This window comes from Brassica napus, chromosome A6 (genome assembly GCF_020379485.1).
Source record: "Brassica napus cultivar Da-Ae chromosome A6, Da-Ae, whole genome shotgun sequence".
In the NCBI taxonomy this organism is placed as follows: Eukaryota; Viridiplantae; Streptophyta; class Magnoliopsida; order Brassicales; family Brassicaceae; genus Brassica; species Brassica napus.
This window is the reverse complement of record NC_063439.1, coordinates 17,074,436-17,094,774: the sequence shown is the minus strand read 5'-3', so window position 1 is coordinate 17,094,774 and position 20,339 is coordinate 17,074,436. Positions and strand designations below refer to the sequence as shown.

The following is a 20,339-nucleotide window of genomic DNA, read 5'->3' as shown; positions in this document are numbered from 1 at the left end:
AGATTAAGAGCACGGGAATTATAGCTTTAATGTTTTTAGTTCGAAGATCCTTCCATATAAGGTAATATATTTCAGTGTTCTAAACGAACATAAGCGTGAAAACTCCATTGGTCCAGTAAAATTTGATTAAGAGTTCATTAATGCTTCTATATCAGGCGTGTAGAATCATCTGTAATATTTTTCATAGTTGTAATAATATAATTATCTAGCATTGAAAAAAAAAAAAACATAAACTAATTGGATCTAAACAAAATAATTTGTGTAGAGTAATTTTGTTTAACTTGGTTTAGGCATCTAACTAAACAATATTTTTTTTATCTATTAAAACTGAAGTACAATCTGGAATTAACCCCACTTCATTTTTAATATTACAAGTTTATGCCATTGAATTTTTTATCATTTAACTGCATTCCTAAACAATCCAAATTTAATTGTCTTAATAAAACAAAATGACATTTGATCGTAAGCCATTCCTAAGCTGCAAATGGAATTCTAAATATGCAAATATTCCTTTTATTATAGCACAATCTTCATCTTAAGCCTTTTTAAATTATCTTAACGATTTTGTTTTTCTGTAACATCTTAACCATTTAATCTATTTTTATGTTAATAGGCTCATTCTAATTTTTACTGTATTACATTGGCTTGTTTATTTACTTTTAAAGTATCTTACCCATTTGGTCTATTTTTATGTTAATAGGCTTTATTCTAACTATTTTTCAATGTAATCTAATTGTAAGAATATATATAAACAATAATTACTACATATACAGAATAAGATTGTTATGTGTAAACATGTCATTTGAAACAAATATGTAATACGGGTAAATGTTACATTATATTTTAAAAACTATTGATAGTTTTTAAAAATCAATAACTTATATATTATATAAAACTATTGATTTTTATAACAGTAAAAACAAATATCCGTATGGGCCGCATATCAAATTCCATATCTATTCTATTCAAATCGGTAAACATTTTTTGTTTACATAATTAATTAGATATGGACATCCAAATACATGTTCTGATATATAAAGTTGTTTGAGTATTGATTTTTTAGATTTTAAAATTAACCTATGTTTGTATATTATAAATTTCTGGTCAGGATTTGAGTCGGATTTTTCAGGTTCGGATAAGTTTCTTAAAAACTAAAAAATCTAAATAACTTATATCTATATGTTGAAAATGTTATTAAACCATTTATAAAAAAAAAGTAAAAATTAATTTAGAATGGACTCGCAGGTCAATTTCTAATTTAGATTAATTCTAATTTAACATCTAGTGATTTTTTGAACATTAATATATTAGCAAAATATAACGTATCAGAATGTGAACATTTCTCAAAAGACTCCAAATCTGTTTTCACATGTGTCTATGTTACGTTTCTTAATTTTTATATATATATTCCAATATAAAATAAAATTACAGGTCGGGAAAATAGGAATACTACCGCTCAACACATCAGACTGTTCATGCAAAAGAGGTAAACAGGTTGACTCATAACCGAGTCAGCGACTCAGTCCGAGCCACAGACCGATTCCAATTCTGACGACGACTTCCACTTTAAAATTAAAGAGGCTTTGCATCATGGAATCGGAGGAGAGATGCTTGTAGAAAGCTAATCGAGAGAGAGAGAGAAAGATGGGGAGTATTGGAGACGAAGTGGCTTTAGAGGTGGATGAGACGATATTCGTGGCGGTGGCGGAAGATGTGGAGAGGAGCAAAACGACGGTGTTATGGGCGGCGCGAAACTTCTCCGGCAAGAAGATTTGCTTGCTTTACGTCCATCGTCCTGCTCGGCCTGCCTCCTGGAGTGAGAATCTTCTGCTTCTCTTTTTTTTTTTTTATGGTATACATCTGTTGAATTGTTCTGGGTGTAGTGGATTAACCTTTCAATAGATTTGCTCATGATTGAACCTTATAATTGTTTTACTATATTAACAAGAGGAAGAGAAATCATATAATATCCATTTTCCTTATTAAGTGAATGTAAGAAGAAAACAATTGATTCAAAGTATTTTCTGTATCAAGTTGAAGTGGACAACATTGTAATGATGATGACACTACTTTGCTTCTACTGTAAATAAGACCAGTATTGGTTTGTTTGTCTTAGAACTGGAAATTCTAAGTTTCTTTGTGGAAGACTCATGAGTTGATGACTTTAGCTATTGTCCGTTTTCCTTTTTACCATTCTATTTCCAAAACTTTTAGTTGTAATTTCTGACATTTTTTACTTTTGCTTACCTACAGCACACAAGAAACTTGCTGGTGGTACCTTTAGGAAACATGCTGTCAAGGTGATTGAGCGTGTTGATAAACACAAAGTGGATGAGCTTATGGATTCCTATCTACACCTTTTATCTGAAACTCAGGTATTAATTCTCTCCTTTTTTTGGTGTTCAGGATTAATTGAAAAAGGCAATTCTTTTTATATTTTCATGTGATATTGGTCGATGTAGTTTTTCATATAAAGATATAACCTAAACGGAAAAACCTTGTGCCCCTGTTGTTTCGGTCCTCAAAATTGTAGAGCTTACTTTAGTTTTAAGGCATTCCTAGTCAGGACCCTGAATTCACATAGTTCTTTTTAGGTTCAAACAGATAAGCTTTGCATTGCGGGACAAAATATCGAGGAAGGTATCGTAGACTTGATTGCTCGACATAATATTAAGTGGCTCGTAATGGGAGCTGCATCAGATAAGCATTACTCATGGTAAATATATGATTCTTTATTTGATCTCTTATGACTTATGTTATAAACGTTTTTCATCTAACCTCTGACATTCGTATTATCTATTTAACTTTGACATGTCAGGAGAATGACGGATTTAAAATCCAAGAAAGCCATATTCGTTTGCAAAAAAGCTCCTGATTCCTGCCATATTTGGTTTCTTTGTAAAGGCTACCTTATCTTTACAAGGTAAAACTACTTTTCCTTTCGAATGTTACACAAAGAGTGAATGGACATCTTAAATCGTCGTCTTTCCCTAGCTAAACTATTTGCTTATTTAGATACATCTGTAGAAACTTTGATACCTTCAATTAAATGATTCTACTATCTGTTTTTTTTTTTGTTTTCTACCTCTATTCATATAACTGAAAGATGAAAACAGGGCAACAAATGACGATGGTAATAACAGACAAACAATGCCTCCCCTAGTACAGCTGGATTCAGACACTGAGACAAGGAGATCAGAGAAACTGGAATCCTCTTATATGAGGAGAAGGTTAAGATATTGGCGGAGCCTCCTTGAACAAGGTAGCGCTTTGCTTGGGTTTTGCAAGGTCCCGCTGCATATTATGTCCTTTGCTACCGGTTGTATATTGTCTATGTATGGTAACTTTGTTACAGAATTGTGCAGATGGTGAAAAAGACACCGGTCTATTGGAGAGAGGAAAGGTGGAACCAAGACCAACTACTCATTTATCTTCAGGTTCGAGTTATTCCTTTGGGGAGCAGGTTGGTCCAGAGCCGGCTAGCCCTGAAGTAGTTGGCTCAGATACCCGTACTCCCTCAAATGTCGAGGTAGAAAGAGTTCACTTCTTCATCCTTAAGTTCATCTTTCATACTGATGATACTCGGTCATGCAGTAACTGTAAATCTCTTTACTGTTTGTATTATTTTGCGTGAAAAGACTTCAATTTGCCAACTAATTAGAGGGGCCGGTTTTTCTTCAAGTTATTGATATAGAGAGGTTTTAGAATGTAACTTTGTAGAAACGATTTAGAGAGTATCTCTGCGTTTGCAATATGTTGAAACCGCTACTTGAAGATGACATGAATCATGTCACATGATGTTGTAAATTTTTAGTAAGAGTCTGCCTGGTAATCGGGTGATCCTGTGGAATTTCAGGAGAAGAAGCGTGAAGGAAATGTAGCGCGCGAAGTTCATAGGTATGATAAAGCCATGCATGATATTGGCCAATCAGAGAGAAGTGTCTATGGGGAAGCTCGGAAGGAATGGAAAGAGGATAGCAGTACCATGGAGACTTTATGCAAGGTTATAAGTCCAAATTATTTCTCAGTTTTCTAAGAAAATGAATATGATAATTTTCGAAGTGATAGTATATCTATCCATATCTGCTAGTAGTGCGATAGATAAATCAGTACATCTTATAACCACATACATAAAAGAATTTTTTTCACTGGGGGGTTCGTAGATAGCTAAGTTTAGCTAGGTTACAGAACTTTAGTTGATAAATAGAAATGAGCAGTTACATATATCCATGCGCTTTTGTTCATCACAACAAATTAAAAGTAAAAGAGTCTACAATAGTTGAATAGTTGATGCCACTGCTAGAGATTCTTAAGCCCACTGGTACTTTGTCAAACTCGTTTTTCCCGGTTTAACTTTTTTTTTTCTGGTTATTGTCATGCCATCTCACAGGCGAAAGCCTTGGAGGGCTTATGCATTAAGGAGCAGAGTCGAAGAAGGAAATTAGAGGAATTGCTAGAGAAAGAAAAGGGCGAAGTAAAGACAGTAATAGAGCAGAACAGCGGATTCATGAAAAAACTTCAGATAGTTCAGAGTGATAATCTTAAGTTGGAGAGCCAGATAAAGAAACTGCAAGACTTGGAAAAAGAACATGGTGACAAGTTTGATACGGCTATGGAACTCTTGAAAAGTTTCAGGCAGAGAAGGGATGAGATCCGTATCGATCACGAGAATGCTATAAAGGAAGTAAACGCATTAAAGAGACTGGTAAAAGGAAAGTCTGTAGAGTCAGAAATGCTCGACTATTCTTTTATGGAAATCAATGAAGCTACTAACGAATTCGATCCGTCCTGGAAACTTGGAGAAGGCAAATACGGAAGTGTCTACAAAGGGAATCTTCAAAATCTTCAAGTAACTGTAAAGATGTTGCCTTCATATGGATCCCAGAATCACTTTGAGTTTGAGCGTCAGGTAAAGAACCACAATTACTACATATGCAAACATCACCCGCAGATGTTCTAATTGTTTTTTTTTTTTTTTTGGATGACAGATGGAGATTTTAAGCAGAGTAAGGCATCCAAACCTGGTAACAATAGTGGGTACTTGTCCAGAGTCTCGGTCTCTTATCTATCAATACATTCCCAACGGGAGCCTCGAAGACTGCTTTTCATCTGCAAACAACGTTCCTGCGCTTCCATGGGAGTCTCGGATCAGGATCGCCTCTGAGATATGCTCAGCTCTCCTGTTTCTTCACTCAAACGTTCCTTGTATCATTCATGGTAACCTAAAACCGTCTAAGATTCTCCTCGACTCTAACCTCGTCACCAAGATTACCGACTACGGGATCTCTCAGCTAATCCCGATCGATGGAGTCGACAAATCTGATCCCCACGTTGATCCACATTACTTTGTCTCTGAAGAAATGACGCTGGAGTCAGACATATACTCGTTTGGAATGATTCTCCTTCAGCTTCTCACCAGAAGACCTCTCTCTGGGGTACTGAGAGACGTCAAATGCGCTGTTGAGAATGATAACATCAGCGCGGTTCTGGATAGTTCAGCAGGCGATTGGCCAGTCGCACGAGGCAAGAAGCTAGCTAATATAGCCATCCGTTGCTGTAAGAAAAACCCGTTGAACCGACCAGACTTACCCATCGTTCTACGGGTTATAGATCGTATGAAAGCCCCAGAACTTCCTTCATCAGAAACATCATCGTACACGAACCAGAAAGTTCCACGCAAGCCTCCTTCTCATTACCTATGCCCCATTTTTCAGGTACGTTGAACAGAGTTTGATGATCAGGATTTAAGACAAAACATAAACTGGTCTTCTTTGTTGTGAACACAGGAAGTGATGAAAGATCCTTTGATAGCAGCAGATGGGTTTACTTACGAAGCGGAAGCAATTAGGGAATGGTTAGCGAATGGGCACGATACATCGCCGATGACAAACCTGAAGATGGAAGATTGCAATCTCATACCTAATCATGCTCTTCATCTAGCTATCCAAGATTGGCAAAACCAATGGTGATTTACCTTTTTTGCCTCTTTTTGAAGGGACAAACACTTGCTACGTTAACTCCCAATAATTTTTTAGATTGTCACTTTGTAAATTCACTCCTCAAACGTATGGAAAATATATAAAGCCACATTTACAATGGGTTTTTCGTAATTAAACCCCTCAACTAAATATTAATCGTAAAAAAGAATTTAACTAAAAATTCTATGAAATAAACTTTCAATTTTCATTTTGTTAACATATGTTACTCCCCGTCTAAAAAACTGTAACCGAGGTTAACGGTTTATAAGTGGGGTTTATAGTGTTGAAAACTTAGTTGAGAGGATTTTTTACGATTCAAAAATAGTTGAGGGGTTTTATTACTAAAAGTCATTAAATATTTAATATATTTATAATAATTTATACATTGTTTTAGATTGATTTATAAGACTTTAAAACTAATATATAAATTTTTATACATTAATTTATTATAAAACTAATTTTTAAAAATTTTATACATTAATAATTTTTAGCACTATTTACAACTTATATAATTTCAAAATATTAAATTATTTGATATTTGGCAATATTGATATAAGAAAATCTGTGTGTTAATATCATCATTGTCAAATATCAAATAATTTAAAATTTTTAAGTTATATTAGATTTTAAGTAATATCGAGGGTAATTCATCTATGAAGTCAATCTTTCTATTTAGAGTAGAACGTATTTTTTCCTATTTTCATTTTCTTGCTCCGGCAGTTTGGAAGAAGCGCGGTTAAAGAACATTACAGGGAACAAGCTCAGACAATAGAAGAAGAGAACATGATGTTCATCGACGTGACTTGCTTACATTTTCTTGTTTTCTTACTTTTGCAGTGAATCTCTTACTCTAGGTAGAAGAGTTGTTGAATGTAATAAGAGAAGCTGAATCAGAAGCAAGTAGATGGAGAGAAGCTTGTGAGCTAAGAAGTTGAAGCCTCGCAACGCAACGTCCTAGAACGTGAAGAACTCGTATTTTTCATTCACTATTCCAAACTTAAAGTCAATAATAAAATCAATAATTAATAAACAGTCAATCTTTTTATACGATTCTGATAGCTGTTTTAAAGGCAGAGGTTGAGAAGATGAATTCAGCATTGTCTATATCAGTAGGGAAAGTAAAACTGAAAGACGATTTGGCTAAGGCTGCAATGATAGGAGAAGAAGAACCTTAGAGGTCGCTGCCACTATCTGAGCGAAGAATATCTGAACTTCTCAACCGCATTGAACATCTTTATATATCGACAACTGGAAAAAGCTAGTCTATAGAACGCAAACGCAGAAAGGCTAGGTATGTTTGGTGTTGGCCCTTGTGGCGTCTTACTACAGCTGCTGTGACTGGTACTGACAGTTCATGTATAAGCAACATAGCATTGTTACGATATGGTGGTTGACTATATCTGAAGCTCAATCAGTTAAATATAATAAAGAAGACATGTAAATATTGCTAAATCCATTAGAAAATACTATAATGGTTAAGAAATACAAAAATAAAATCCATTTTTATAGAAACAAAATCATGGAACAATTTAAATGTATTTACAAAAGAAACAAAAAAAGGAAACCATTTCAGTGTTATGTATCATCAATATGTTGTTATCATTTCAACACATCTATAGGTATCTTATCAGTTTTCTCAGTCGCATTATTTTATATTGGTTTGTCTAAGATTACATATTGCAGATTCTTGAAACAAATCTGAATTTGATTCTAGAATGGTTTTCAAAAATAAAATTAACAAACTTCTATCATTGCAATTTGCAAAACATAGATTTTCATTCAATGCATACTAGTTTGGATAGTTCCATAAGTTACTCGTTATTGTAACAAAAGGAAAAGTTAAACGGCCTATCCAAATCAATATGATGATTATACTACTTGTTTTTCATTCATCTAAAAAGACGTTACTATTCAAAAATCCAATTTCAACTTTCATCAGAAAACTGAATGATTTCTCACTCCCAGCTTTGTGTTTTTCCACACCTCCTGCTCTTTAAATTATATCTGAATATCTCAAAATGAAAGATTTGCAATGGCCAAAACAGCATAGTAAAAGCTCAAGTGATGATCACTCGGATTTGAAGAAGCCCTGACAACACAAGTCAACTCATTGAGCATCTCACGTCTCTTTCCCAACTTTTCCAACTTTTCCGGGTTGTTTGTGGAGAAAATTGCTTTCTTCAAACATCTCGAGTTTTGTAGAATGTATGTAGCCAATTCTTTCTCATCTTCTTGTCTCCATTTGTATCTTTTCCACACAAATGTCTCAAGATTCAACACCAAACATTCTGGTACACATTTAGGTTGGATCCATTTTCCACTCACAGAGGATAATCTTCATCCCTTACATAATATGCCTAAATCCAAATAATCTTTAGATCATCAAAATACTTGTGAAAACAAATTAGCTGCCTAATGAAATGGCTTACAGGGATCAGCTTGAGGATTTGCAATTTAGGAGAACTATCGAGCATTCGCGCAAGTAGATTCCACCACTCTATTTTACCTGTACATAGCTCCAATGATACCAGCTGACAGAAGATACTACCAGTAGGATACTTGATCTGTGCAAGAAGGAACTCTTAGTACACTAAACAATGATGTCAAATAATCTCCTATATATTAATAGAGAAACATTTTATAAGTTATAACCTGTAATTTGTACTAATTAAAAAAGTGTCCTGCTGAGTTGTCACGTAGTTGAAATACTAATTTTTCTTACGTGTCGCCTTGAGAATCAATTAAGAATTTTGTTAGTCCAAAATTAAATTACTAGTGAATGTTATATTATATAGTATGTCCATTATGGACCATTCTTTTATCAGATTGAAATTATATATATTATTTCTTTAAATAAAATCTACAGAATTACTTAATGTGATTAAGATATCTATGGCAATTAATGATTTTAAATAATAAATATTTGCTAACAATATGTATACTTTCTAGCATTTTTGTTTAATTATTTATTATTAAAATAAATTACACAATTATATTAATCATATAATAAAAATTTAGAATTTTTTTTTGTATATGTTGTATTTTGAACTTTTCAAAACGAGTATAAATTACTTAAACTGTTAAAAGTCACACATAAACTTTAGTAATCAAGGTTTAATTTTTTCCTATAATAAGATACAACTGGATCTTGACCCGCGCCCCCGCGCAGATGTTGGATTTAACTTGCGTTCAACGTAAATTTATAAACCATTGATTTTATAAAATGTTCATATATATTTTTATGTTTTGTCAAATATATTTATAGTAGAATATATTATATTATAATATAAATGTTTGATAATAATTTTTTACTTGTACGTAATATAATATTTCTAATTTTATAACTTGATGCAACTTGATGTAATTGTAATATTCATATATTAACCTATTTATTTTTTATTTATTTATTTAAAAATGATTTAATTTTTTACAATAGGTTTTTATGAATTATTATTAATTTTATGATATTTGGTTTTCTTGAAAATTATATTGTAGAAGGTTAATGTATACTATATATTACACTTTGTGTTTTTATTTTCAGCAAAAAGAAATAACAATTCATTGTAATTAATTAATTTAAATTTTTGATTTTAAGTGAAGTGGCAGATTTATAATTAAAAAAGAAATGCAAAGGCTAAATCTGTTAATAAAAAGAAATATTATCTGATATTTGTGTTTCCAAACAATTCTGATTTAATCTGTTATCCCAGTTTCCAAACGACAGAATCTGTAAATGAGAAAAAAATACAGTGATTCAATATGTAAATAAAAAAATATTTAATATGTTATCCTTGTTTTCAAACAACTTTCATTTAATCTACTATCTAAGTTTCCAAAAAGTACCAAAAGGTACTTCAGTTTTAATAATATAGATGGTTATAAAATCATATTAATAAAAAAAATTATTTTAATAAGTGTTTATGTTAACAAATATATATATATATATGGAAATTCTTTCAAATAGCTATTTTTAAGTTTTTGTCACAAAAATGGTCTCCTAGAAAAAAATGACCAAAATAGTCCCTGTTTATTTTAAAAATTTTAATTTTAATTTTTTATTTTTTATTTTTTAAAATTTGAAACCCTATCCCCAAAACCTCACCCCTTAACTCTAAACCCTAAGTCTAGATTAGTTAACCCTAAGATAAAATTACATTTTTACCCTTTAATAAAACTTATTTTGGTCATTTCAAAAAATAAAATTTTCAAAATAAAAAGAGACTATTTTAGTCATTTTATCAAAATAGCCCCTTTTTATTTTGAATTTTTTTTTTTTTTTAAATTTGAAACCATGTCCCAAAAATATCACTAGTTAACTCTAATAAACCCTAAGTCTATATTAATAACCCTAGGGTAAAAATATGTTTTTACCTTTTAATTAAACTTATTTTGGTCTTTTTTTTTCACTGAGGACTATTTTTATGACAAAAACTTAAAAATAGCTATACTAGAGAATTTTCTCTCTTCTATATATATATATATATATTTCATATCGTTTAAATTAAACTATACATCATATAAAAATACATATTTATATTTTGATATCCGCGTAGAACATATATTGAGAAGTTAATATTTTAATTTTTAAATCTTCATTATTTTTTAAATGATTATATATTATTGAAACCACTAAACATTCCACATTAAAAAAGATTCGTTTGTGTAAAATATTTTTACACAAATATGCAAATAATCATAAAATCATATGAGTAGAAACCTCATTAAATAAATATTCATATTAAAAGTATAATATATATATCTATGTTAGTATCATTTAAATTTAATTAGATATCATATACGATAGATAAAATTGATCACTACAAGAAAACGTGGGAGTAACGACTACGATTTACGACTACAAATGTGTAGTCGTAAATTTACGTCGCCTTTACGGCTAAAATACGACTACTACAAAGTTCGTCGTAAATTAGACGTAAGTTTGCTACGAAAGGTTGTCGTTGTAAATTGGTCGTAAATTAACTTCTTCCTTACGACTACCGTTTCTGGTAGTCGTAAAGTAGTCGTAATTTGCGACTAAATAACATCGAAAACTAACCATCTGCTGAACGACCAATTTACGAGGAAAGTAGTTGCAAAATGGTTGTTAAGTTATTATCAAACGTAAATTCGTTGTAATTTTATTACCCACCAAAATCGAAAATTCCCTATAAATATGATCTTCTCCCTCATTCTTAAGATGCAGAAGAAAAAAAATGCCTAGAAATATCAATGAGCTTCGGAGTTGGATGTATGCGCATAAAGATTCAAGTGGAAGAGTAACAGAAGAATTTCTCAATGGAGCAGAGATGTTCATGTACCACGCCGGACAGACGTCTCTCACACTAGAAACGGGTAAAATGTTCTGTCCTTGTCGTAAATGCAACAATACCAAGTTTGCTGCTAGTGAAACGGTTTGGAAACATATAGTAAATAGAGGATTTACTCCACATTACTATATCTGGTTTAACCACGGAGAAGCTGATAATATGAAGGAAGCTAGTAGTAGTAATCAGGTTGGAAATGTTCGTAACAGATCAGATGAACCACATTTACCTTCTGAAAGTTGTAACCTTCAAGAGGATCATATGGTAGATCATGATAGGATGCATGATATGGTTACAGATGCATTTCGTGCAACAAGATCAGTGATAGAGGAGGTAGAAAATGTAGAGGGGCCTAATTTGGATGCAAAAAGTTTTTATGAAATGCTAGCAGCTGCTAATGAGCCAATTTATGAAGGTTGTAGAGAAGGTCTTTCTAAATTATCATTGGCAGCTAGGATGATGAATATCAAAATTGATCATAACTTACCTGAAGTTTGTATGGATGCATGGGCTGAGTTGTTTAAAGAGTATTTGCATGAAGATAAACAGTGTGCTGAATCTTATTATGAGATTCAGAAACTGGTTCATAGCCTTGGTTTACCTTCGGAAATGATAGATGTGTGTATAGACAACTGTACGATATACTGGGGAGAAAATGCAGAATTGTTAGAGTGTAAATTTTGCAAGAAGCCACGATATAAACCGCAAGGACGTGGGCGGAATAGGGTGTCGTACCAGCGGATGTGGTACTTACCTATCAAGGATAGACTGAAGAGATTATATCAATCTGAAAAGACGGCAGCAGCGATGAGATGGCATGCAGAACATACTCAGATGGAAGGCGAGATCAATCATCCCTCTGATGCAAAAGCGTGGAAACACTTGAATTCGGTGTACCCTGATTTTGCAAGCAACCCCCGCAACGTTTATCTTGGGCTCTACACAGATGGCTTTAGTCCATTTGGAATGTTTGGAAGACAATATTCGCTTTGGCCAGTCTTCTAAACGCCATACAACCTTCCACCAGAGATGTGTATGGGAAAGGAATTGCTTTTCATGAGTATATTGATACCTGGGCCATTTGGTTGCGCCTTACCCTCTCTCTAACAACGACCTCCCATCTCTCTCTAGGTAATTTTTTTTTCCTTTTTTTTTTAAGATTTATGTGGGTAGTTAGTTTAGGTTTGGAATTAGTTTAGGTTTGGAATTAGTTTAGGATGGAATTAGATTAAGATTGAGTTAGAATATGATCAAATTAGAATAGTTGTAGATTATTTTTATATAATAAATTTGAATTATTTATAACCATCTATTTTAATGTATGTTTTTTCAGATTACCGATATTGCTATGGCTAGTGGTAGACAAAGACTTAAGAACCTTACGCCTAGAAACTCTTACGTGAGAAATTTTCTCCCACAGTCGGATCCATCAGCTTCTACTTCCGGCACTGCATCCGGTCAAGAGACTGTGCCTGAGAGCCAAGTTCCTACTGTCGAGTCGTATGTGCCTCCGCAGGCATATGACCCTGAAGCTTACTATCCGCAGATCGACGATCCTGCTCAATTCTTTCCCCAATACGATGAGCCTCCACACCAGCCTCGATATGAGCAGCATCATCCTCCCCACCATCCTCAGCAGCAGTCCACTGCTCCCGAAGCTGCTCCGGCTCCCACCGCTGCTCCGGCTCCTGCAGCTGCTACAGCTCCCGCATTTGTTCATCCAGATTTGATGGTGCCACCGAATGCACCATATGCAAGATATACAGTGGAAGACCTTCTCCAGATGCCGGGACGAGAAGGTTTACCAATCATCAACCCAGATCGACCACCGAACACTTACTGGTAATTTTTAATTTGTTAAAATTTTACTTGCATTTAAATATACACTTATGTACATTGCTTTAAATATATGTATTCTTTCAAATTTTGTAGGTTTTTGACGGACAATTGTGTGGGACAGAGCGTTGGAGTTATCATCAGGGCAAACTTCTGGGAAGCGCATCCAAACTGGTCTCTTACACCTGACCACGTTCGGAGGACTTGGTTCAAGTGCTTCGCGGTTAGTTTTATATATAAATTTTAATTGTTTAATTTAAAAATAGTTATTTATTTAATTAATTTTTTATTGTAGCAGAAATGGAATTGGTCCATTGCTGTCAACGAAAAGGTGAAGGAAGAGTTCAACAAAAAGGCGATGGCTCGCCTAAAGAACATTGTTGGTGATTGGAAGGAGAAGTGGAGGGTTTTGGGGGACGACGCAAAAACATCCTACCTCAGCAATGACGTTTGGAAGGGCTTGAAGGCTTATTGGAATTTGCCTAAGTCAGTTCAGAGGTCTCTCAGTTGCTCTACGGCTCGGTTGACTCGCGATGATGATGGTAACCTGCCAGTACCTCATACTTCCGGGCAGATTCCACACGCTGGTAGGGCACTACAAATTGTAAGTCTTCGATCTTTCCTATTAATTTTTATTAAATTTATTAATTGACTATTTATTTAATGTGTGAGTTTAATGTAATTTTCTTTTATACAGGCTGCCCAAGAAGGAGCACCACCATCTCTCGTCCGACTTTACAAGACGACACACCAGCATTCTGATGGCACCTTCTCGCATCCTCGAGCAGAGAGGATCTACAACACTGTTGAGGCTCGGATCCAGGAGGTCCAGACTCAGTTGTCGCAACAAAATCCGGAAGGTGCACCGGTCCAGCTGTCCACCGTCGAACAAGACAAAATTTTTGAGCAGGTTAAAAATTAGATTTTTATATATATATGTTTATTTACATTTTTTATTCTTTAAGTAAGTTTTACATATGTACTAATTAAATATCTATTTATTAATTTAAGGTTGCTCCGAAGAAAAGGGGACGTATTGTCGGGATCAGGTCTGTCAACGATGTCCCGAGGGCGAGAGCTGAACACGCTGCAAGAATGGAAAAACATAAAATAAATATTATGCAAAATTAATAAAAATAAATAATAAATATAAAGTATTTATTTTGCACAAAGCGGAGATAGTAACCGATTTATTTGCATGTATGGAAAATATGTTCGATAGAGACAACCCCAAACGTCAACCCGGCTCTTGCTTCTAGGTGGCAGTCTATATGTCCGACCTTTGTCTCCGAGCCCACTCCAGAAGAGCAGGCAGATTTAGAGCGACGTGCGGATGAGCATAGTTCCGACCTCTTCGACGAAATAAACCTTAACACTTAGTTTTTTCCGTTATTAGTTAATTAGTATTTTGAATGTTTTATATTATGGATATTATTATGTTTCTGAATGTTAGATATTTTCTTTTAATTTCATCAAGATTTTAAAATTTAAATATTTGATTTTAAATATTATATTAAATTCATAACTAAATACAAAATCCGAAAATAAATAAATAAAGTGGGGTTAATTTACGACCAATGAACATCTAGCGTCGATGTATAATGGTCGTTCATTTTGCGACAAATAAACATCGACGTAGAGGCAAATTGGTCGTATATTTACGACTAATATACATCTAATCTGTGAGACGTAAATGTGCGTCACATTTACGACTAACTCTTTTGCGTTTACTTTACGACCAAATGATGAGTCGTACTTTTGCTTCTGCTTTACGACTAAGTTATTTACGTTTAATATACGACCAAACTCGTAGTTGTATATTTACGTCTGCTTTACGACTAAAGCGTGTCGTACATTTACGACCAATTTTTCGCGAATAGATATTTACGACCAGTGTCTAACGACCAATCGATTTTCGAAGCTAATTAGTCGTAAAGCCTATATTACGACCAAGTAGCAACGAATACTGTAGTCGTTACTCCCACGTTTTCTTGTACTGGATTGTTTTGATTTATTTACCCTAAAATGATTGCGAATAAACAAGAGCGGTCGTTTGATTTATATGCGCATGCCAATTTATTACATAATAGTAACCGATTTCTTAGTTATTTAATATATAATTATTATTTTCTTATTTCATAATATGCAAAAAAAAAACATAAAATAAATAATAAATATAAAGTATTTATTTTGCACAAAGCACAAATCTTAAACTAAGTATGTATCTCTTTAATAATTTTAAATCTTAAATATTTTCTAAATCTCAGCCCAAAACAAAATAACGAAATGAGAATACTCTCAAAAATCAATATTTATATCGAGCAATAACCAAAATAAAAAAAAACGACACAAAAATGAGAAAAATATTGAAGATAGATATGATTGGCACATGAATGTACACTTCTCATAACAATAATTAACTTTTAAATTGCTAAATCATGATATAAAACCGAGCTGGCATAGTTTCATTGTAACCAAATAGTAGGTCTAAGATTCTTCGGCCTAAACGTTAGGTTCTTATGCGATAACTGAGTTTTTGACCTAAAATATTTTAAAAAATGGGATCAACTCATTAGTAAGCAAATTATGTAACTAACAAAAAAAAAAAGAATTTAAAAAATTTGTTTAATGGTCAAAAAAATTTATTCGATCAATAATATAAATTTTATTTTCCATACGATATTTCTGAAATAATTTTCATATAAATTCATCATGCGCAAACAAAGCGCATGTCTTATCCTAGTTGTCAAGAAGAAATGTGCAAAATCTTAAAATTACCTCCAAGGGTGATAAGTGTAAGCAAAACCATATGGCTGAAGTAAGAAAGACCAGAATGTTCTCATTGGCTATATTGTAAATGTCAATGATTTCTGCCTCTACCAGCTCCGGCGAATTCTCAATCAGAAGAACCTCACGACCAACGAACCCTGACATTTTTAAGTATTTCAAAGAAGGAGCTTTTATCACATAGCGTCCTCCATCTCTTTCCACTAGGTTATCCTCTTCCATTATTAGTCTTTGTAACGATGGCACATCAATAGTGAAAGTCTTCACATCTACATAGCTTCCTCGAATGATCAAATCTTCAAGTCTAGGGCAACAACTTAAAAGATTGCAAACAGATTCTTCATCATTGAACATCACATAGTGAAGGTGCAGCTTTCTAAGAGACATCAAGCAAATCCTAGAAGGAAAGTTTAAAAGAATGCTATGTTTGAGTTTCAAGAACACGAGTGTATCATTCCAACTACACAAAACACTTGGGAATCTGACAAAGCTGTCCTTCATAAAGAAAACGCTGAGTATCAGTTGACGCACTTTGCGCGCAAATGCAACCCCAATCCATATTCCAACATCGGAAGCATCGCGTTCATGTTTAACTTTTAAGTGCAAACTCTTGAGAAAGGGAGCTTTGTGCAAAGCCAGAGACTTGTAAACATGCTCCGAAAATGAATAGGAGTCAAACTTGAGATTTGGTACCATCTTCCAAAGATATCTCCAACGTTTAGACAAAAAGCTAGTGTATATCACATCTTCTGTTCGAAGTGGAGATAATATCCGCAGAAGCAAATCATCAGGTAATGCACTGAGTCTGTCCTCATTCACAACATCTCGATTTCTCAAACTCTCACCACCGATTTTTCTGCCAGAAAAATTAACCAAATAAAAACATAATGTTAGGTTTCAAAGAGTTAGGGTTTGGAGTAAACATAAACGAAATGAATTGAATCATATGATTTTTGTTCCATTTTCGTGAACCAAACGCAAACACAGCCAGCCTAGCACACGAATCTAACAAAAGCTTAGAGATGATAATGGTAACGGTGCAGCAGCTTCATAACCATTCTGATTAGTTAAAAAAAAGGACCAGTGAGCGACAAAACCCTGGGATGTTATTGGTTTATGTATTTTAATGGATTTGAAAATCCAAACCAAATTCAATGTTATTGGTTTTGTGATTTTAAAATCTATATTCAAATCTAGTGTTATTGGTTTTATGATTTTAAAATAAATTTCAAAATCTAATGTTATTCAAAAACAAAGATTTATTTAAGGATTTGATTTGAAATTGGATTTGAGTGGATTTATGCATATGTTTTTAGAGTAGAAATACAAATGAGCAAATATTGAGTTCAACCTTGTTATTTTGATTGGATTTGTAATTTTTTTTCCAATCCTTTACGTTTGGACAAGTTTTCACGTACATAGTATGTTTTCTATTTGTCAACCCCGTCAATATCCCAAAACCTATGTATTCAGTCAATATATTATTATCGTGTTCATCATTACCTTCTTCTCTCTGGGAAACAAATGAATTCTCAACTTGTTCAATTTATACTCACCGGCAATAGTTCAAAGTATTTAGTTATATTCTCTTGTATGTAATTAACTAGCTTTGGACCTTCCTAACTGTTACCTTGTCACTTTCCCACACTAACCAACAAAAATTAATATATTCCAACAATTTCTCTGTCCCAAAACATTTTCCCTCATGAACTAGTAAGGTCATTATTTAAGTCTAGTTACAATTCACCTATTTTGAATTATTAAAATACATCAAAGTCTCGTCCCACTTAATTTTAATAACTCGTTGCTTACTTGATTGGATCCACTTTATTGATCCATTTTATTGATTCAATTTTAGTTACTTGCTCGACTGAATCCATTTTATTGATTTATAACAATTTACCTATTTTGATTTTGAAACACATAAATTATAACTAAATCCACTTGTTTGGTTTTTAAAATCTTGGATTTACCAAAAAATTTTAAATCTATATGATTTGTAAATCCATTAAAATACTAGAACCAATAATCCCTAAGTCAAAAAGTCGAGATACGTGAAATAAAAGGCTTTTCTAATAATGGGTTAATCTTATTATCTTAGCCCTTTTAAGAAAAACCCAATCATTCACGTAATTAAAGCCCAATGAGGAAAAACCTCTTCTGTGACTTGTGAGTAGGGCCTTATTTTCTTTAATAGGTCGGGCCGTTAAGGTGAAGGCCCAATCAAAAAAAGAGTCAGCAGCTATCTATTAGGGTTTTGGTATTTAAATAGTTTAACCTAATCGCCAAAGAAACCTAGACATTTTCTCTCGTCTCGCCGCAGGAAAAAGAAAGCTCTCTTCAGTGACATTGTGAGTACTCTTCATCCTCCGTCCCCTGTGATTTTCTAGTGAGACCTATCGTTAGACTGTGTTCTTGAGTTCATTGTCTGTTTTGCCTCCTTAGTCGGTTAATGAAAGTATCTTCCTTGTGGTGATTAAGACTACAGTTGCACTGATTGGCTTTGTCAGATTCGTTAAGAGATTTGTGATTGCTATATCATATTACTACTGCCTAGCCTTTCAGTGTGAAGTTACATAATATGATGAGGCTTTTGAATCTCATCGATTTCATGCTGATGATTATTAATTACATTTACAGCTGAGGTGAAGAAATGAAGCACAACAATGTTATCCCGAATGGTCATTTCAAGAAGCACTGGCAGAACTATGTCAAGACATGGTTCAACCAGCCTGCCAGGAAAACCAGAAGAAGAGTTGGTTAGTGATGACTTTTCTCAGTAACGTTATGTTATACTATATGTTTCACTTTAAACCGTAGTCTCTCTTTATTTAATTTCATCATTTGTTTGTATTGTACTTTTACTCAGCGAGACAGAAGAAGGCTGTGAAGATCTTCCCTCGTCCCACAGCTGGACCTCTCCGCCCTGTTGTGCATGGTCAGACCCTAAAGTACAACATGAAGGTCAGAACTGGTAAAGGATTCACTCTTGAAGAGCTCAAGGTTTGTAATCTCTACCTCTCTCTTTTTTTTTTTTTAAAGTTTTCTTGTTGGATGTTTTGTTCGTCTTGTTTAGTCCTGTCTTTGATTGATTGAATCAAGGCTGCTGGAATCCCCAAGAAGTTGGCACCCACCATTGGTATCTCTGTTGACCATCGTCGCAAGAACAGATCATTGGAGGGTCTTCAATCCAATGTCCAGAGGCTTAAAACCTACAAGGCTAAGCTGGTCATCTTCCCGCGTCGTGCCAGGAAGGTCAAGGTACTAGTTCAATCCTCCAGTCATCATGATTCATGTTTTGATTGGATTTTAGATGTGTGCTCATCATAGTTATGTATTACTTTTGTTTTAGGCTGGTGATTCTACTGCAGAAGAGTTGGCTAATGCCACCCAAGTCCAGGGAGATTACATGCCTATCGTCCGTGAGAAGCAAGCAACAGAGCTAGTGAAGCTGACCTCTGAGATGAAATCGGTCAATGCTTACGACAAGATTCGTCTAGAGCGCACAAACAAGAGACATGCAGGTGCTAGAGCCAAGAGGGCTGCTGATGCTGAGAAAGAAGAGAAGAAGTGAGGATCCTTTCTTGTTAGGTTTTAAAAAAACTCCTTTATCTTTGTCATCGTTTGGATCTCTGTTTTTTTGTGTGTATCAGACTCTTTCTTTTTTGGTGTTTCGTCAGTTTTTATCTATATTTGCTTTTCTGGATTACTTCCTAGAAGTTTGCCTTTGTTCTACTGCAATCGATTATATTGTAGAGAATCTTTATATGATTGTGTCATTGTTTTGTCAATGACCAAAGAAGAATGAGATCCACAAACCACCTTTCTAAAAGTCTTCTTGCAGCAAACTTAGAACAGACGGGGCATGGTACTTGACCTTGGTGGATTCAATCTTTTTAATGCTAACATGATCAACCCCAATAAATGGCCTCCTATTATATACTCTTTTAAAATTGTAAGGGATTGCTAACAAGAGCTTCTAGCTAAATCCTTGGAGAAGCTTTACAGCCAAATGGTTTCTACAATCAACAGGCTATTTGTACATATATATGTGGAGTGAATAATTGAACGGATGAAATGGCATAAGAAATGTATAGAGCTGACAAAAAAAAGTGGAATAGAGGATGAAGAAAACCTTACTGTCGGTAGGAATACCCTAACAGCTCCTAGCATGGGTGGTCTGAACACAGCGAATTGAAACATTGACGTAAGGTTCCAAATTTTTTTTTAAATATTTACATAGAAAAAGGTTCTTGAATTTGTAAAAAAAATTTTTAGAAAATCCTCAGTAAATTGTTTTAGGTCTCCAACATTTCAGGGACGCCTCTGACCTAGTGAAGTGAGGAGTCGAGTATTTGAGACACTTAGGTCTTGTCCTGACCAAAACCATCACAACAATGCATAAAGCTCGGAA

General features: G+C 33.9%; 4 protein-coding genes across 5 annotated transcripts; 2 read left to right on the top strand and 2 right to left on the bottom strand.

Annotated features, from left to right (window-relative positions):
• Nucleotides 1–1,426: 1,426 nt before the first annotated feature.
• LOC125610051 (U-box domain-containing protein 32) lies at nt 1,427–6,096 on the top strand. 2 transcript variants are annotated; one of them, XM_048781708.1, is made up of 10 exons: nt 1,427–1,816; nt 2,254–2,375; nt 2,595–2,716; nt 2,819–2,923; nt 3,117–3,262; nt 3,366–3,529; nt 3,857–4,003; nt 4,391–4,909; nt 4,989–5,714; nt 5,787–6,096. In XM_048781708.1, the coding sequence occupies exons 1-10, from the start codon at nt 1,645–1,647 to the stop codon at nt 5,967–5,969; spliced, it is 2,406 nt and encodes an 801-aa protein (XP_048637665.1). In that variant the 5' UTR covers nt 1,427–1,644; the 3' UTR covers nt 5,970–6,096. The 2 variants fall into 2 exon arrangements, with proteins under 2 accessions (XP_048637665.1, XP_048637666.1); XM_048781709.1 differs by having other exon boundaries at nt 1,660–1,816; nt 2,605–2,716.
• Nucleotides 6,097–7,285: 1,189 nt separating this feature from the next.
• Nucleotides 7,286–9,026, bottom strand: LOC125575804 (FBD-associated F-box protein At3g49020). Its single transcript, XM_048734891.1, has 2 exons — nt 8,388–9,026; nt 7,286–8,313 (listed from the first exon to the last, which is right to left on the bottom strand). The coding sequence occupies exons 1-2, from the start codon at nt 8,450–8,452 to the stop codon at nt 7,992–7,994; spliced, it is 387 nt and encodes a 128-aa protein (XP_048590848.1). The 5' UTR covers nt 8,453–9,026; the 3' UTR covers nt 7,286–7,991.
• A 6,886-nt stretch (nt 9,027–15,912) lies between these two features.
• On the bottom strand, nt 15,913–16,621 carry LOC106362478 (FBD-associated F-box protein At3g49020-like). Its single transcript, XM_048781598.1, has 2 exons — nt 16,019–16,621; nt 15,913–15,951 (listed from the first exon to the last, which is right to left on the bottom strand). Exons 1-2 carry the CDS (start codon nt 16,619–16,621, stop codon nt 15,913–15,915), a joined length of 642 nt encoding a protein of 213 aa, XP_048637555.1.
• A 1,528-nt stretch (nt 16,622–18,149) lies between these two features.
• On the top strand, nt 18,150–19,634 carry LOC106365518 (60S ribosomal protein L13-2-like). Its single transcript, XM_013804936.3, has 5 exons — nt 18,150–18,276; nt 18,566–18,684; nt 18,795–18,928; nt 19,028–19,186; nt 19,278–19,634. The coding sequence occupies exons 2-5, from the start codon at nt 18,579–18,581 to the stop codon at nt 19,497–19,499; spliced, it is 621 nt and encodes a 206-aa protein (XP_013660390.1). The 5' UTR covers nt 18,150–18,276; nt 18,566–18,578; the 3' UTR covers nt 19,500–19,634.
• The last annotated feature ends 705 nt before the right edge of the window (nt 19,635–20,339 follow it).

What these genes read in the sequence shown, in the direction of transcription:
- LOC125610051 (XM_048781708.1), top strand. Translation starts at nt 1,645, where the DNA reads ATGGGGAGTATTGGAGACGAAGTGGCTTTAGAGGTGGATGAGACGATA. An exon ending in GGCTACCTTATCTTTACAAG is followed by an intron (nt 2,924 to 3,116) that starts GTAAAACTACTT and finishes AGATGAAAACAG; the next exon opens with GGCAACAAATGACGATGGTA. An exon ending in GTACTCCCTCAAATGTCGAG is followed by an intron (nt 3,530 to 3,856) that starts GTAGAAAGAGTT and finishes GTGGAATTTCAG; the next exon opens with GAGAAGAAGCGTGAAGGAAA.
- LOC125575804 (XM_048734891.1), bottom strand. Translation starts at nt 8,452, where the DNA reads ATGCTCGATAGTTCTCCTAAATTGCAAATCCTCAAGCTGATCCCTGTA. An exon ending in GTAAGCCATTTCATTAGGCA is followed by an intron (nt 8,314 to 8,387) that starts GCTAATTTGTTT and finishes TAAGGGATGAAG; the next exon opens with ATTATCCTCTGTGAGTGGAA.
- LOC106362478 (XM_048781598.1), bottom strand. Translation starts at nt 16,621, where the DNA reads ATGGTACCAAATCTCAAGTTTGACTCCTATTCATTTTCGGAGCATGTT. An exon ending in TTGAGAATTCGCCGGAGCTG is followed by an intron (nt 15,952 to 16,018) that starts GTAGAGGCAGAA and finishes TTCTTACTTCAG; the next exon opens with CCATATGGTTTTGCTTACAC.
- LOC106365518 (XM_013804936.3), top strand. Translation starts at nt 18,579, where the DNA reads ATGAAGCACAACAATGTTATCCCGAATGGTCATTTCAAGAAGCACTGG. An exon ending in TCACTCTTGAAGAGCTCAAG is followed by an intron (nt 18,929 to 19,027) that starts GTTTGTAATCTC and finishes GATTGAATCAAG; the next exon opens with GCTGCTGGAATCCCCAAGAA. An exon ending in GTCGTGCCAGGAAGGTCAAG is followed by an intron (nt 19,187 to 19,277) that starts GTACTAGTTCAA and finishes CTTTTGTTTTAG; the next exon opens with GCTGGTGATTCTACTGCAGA.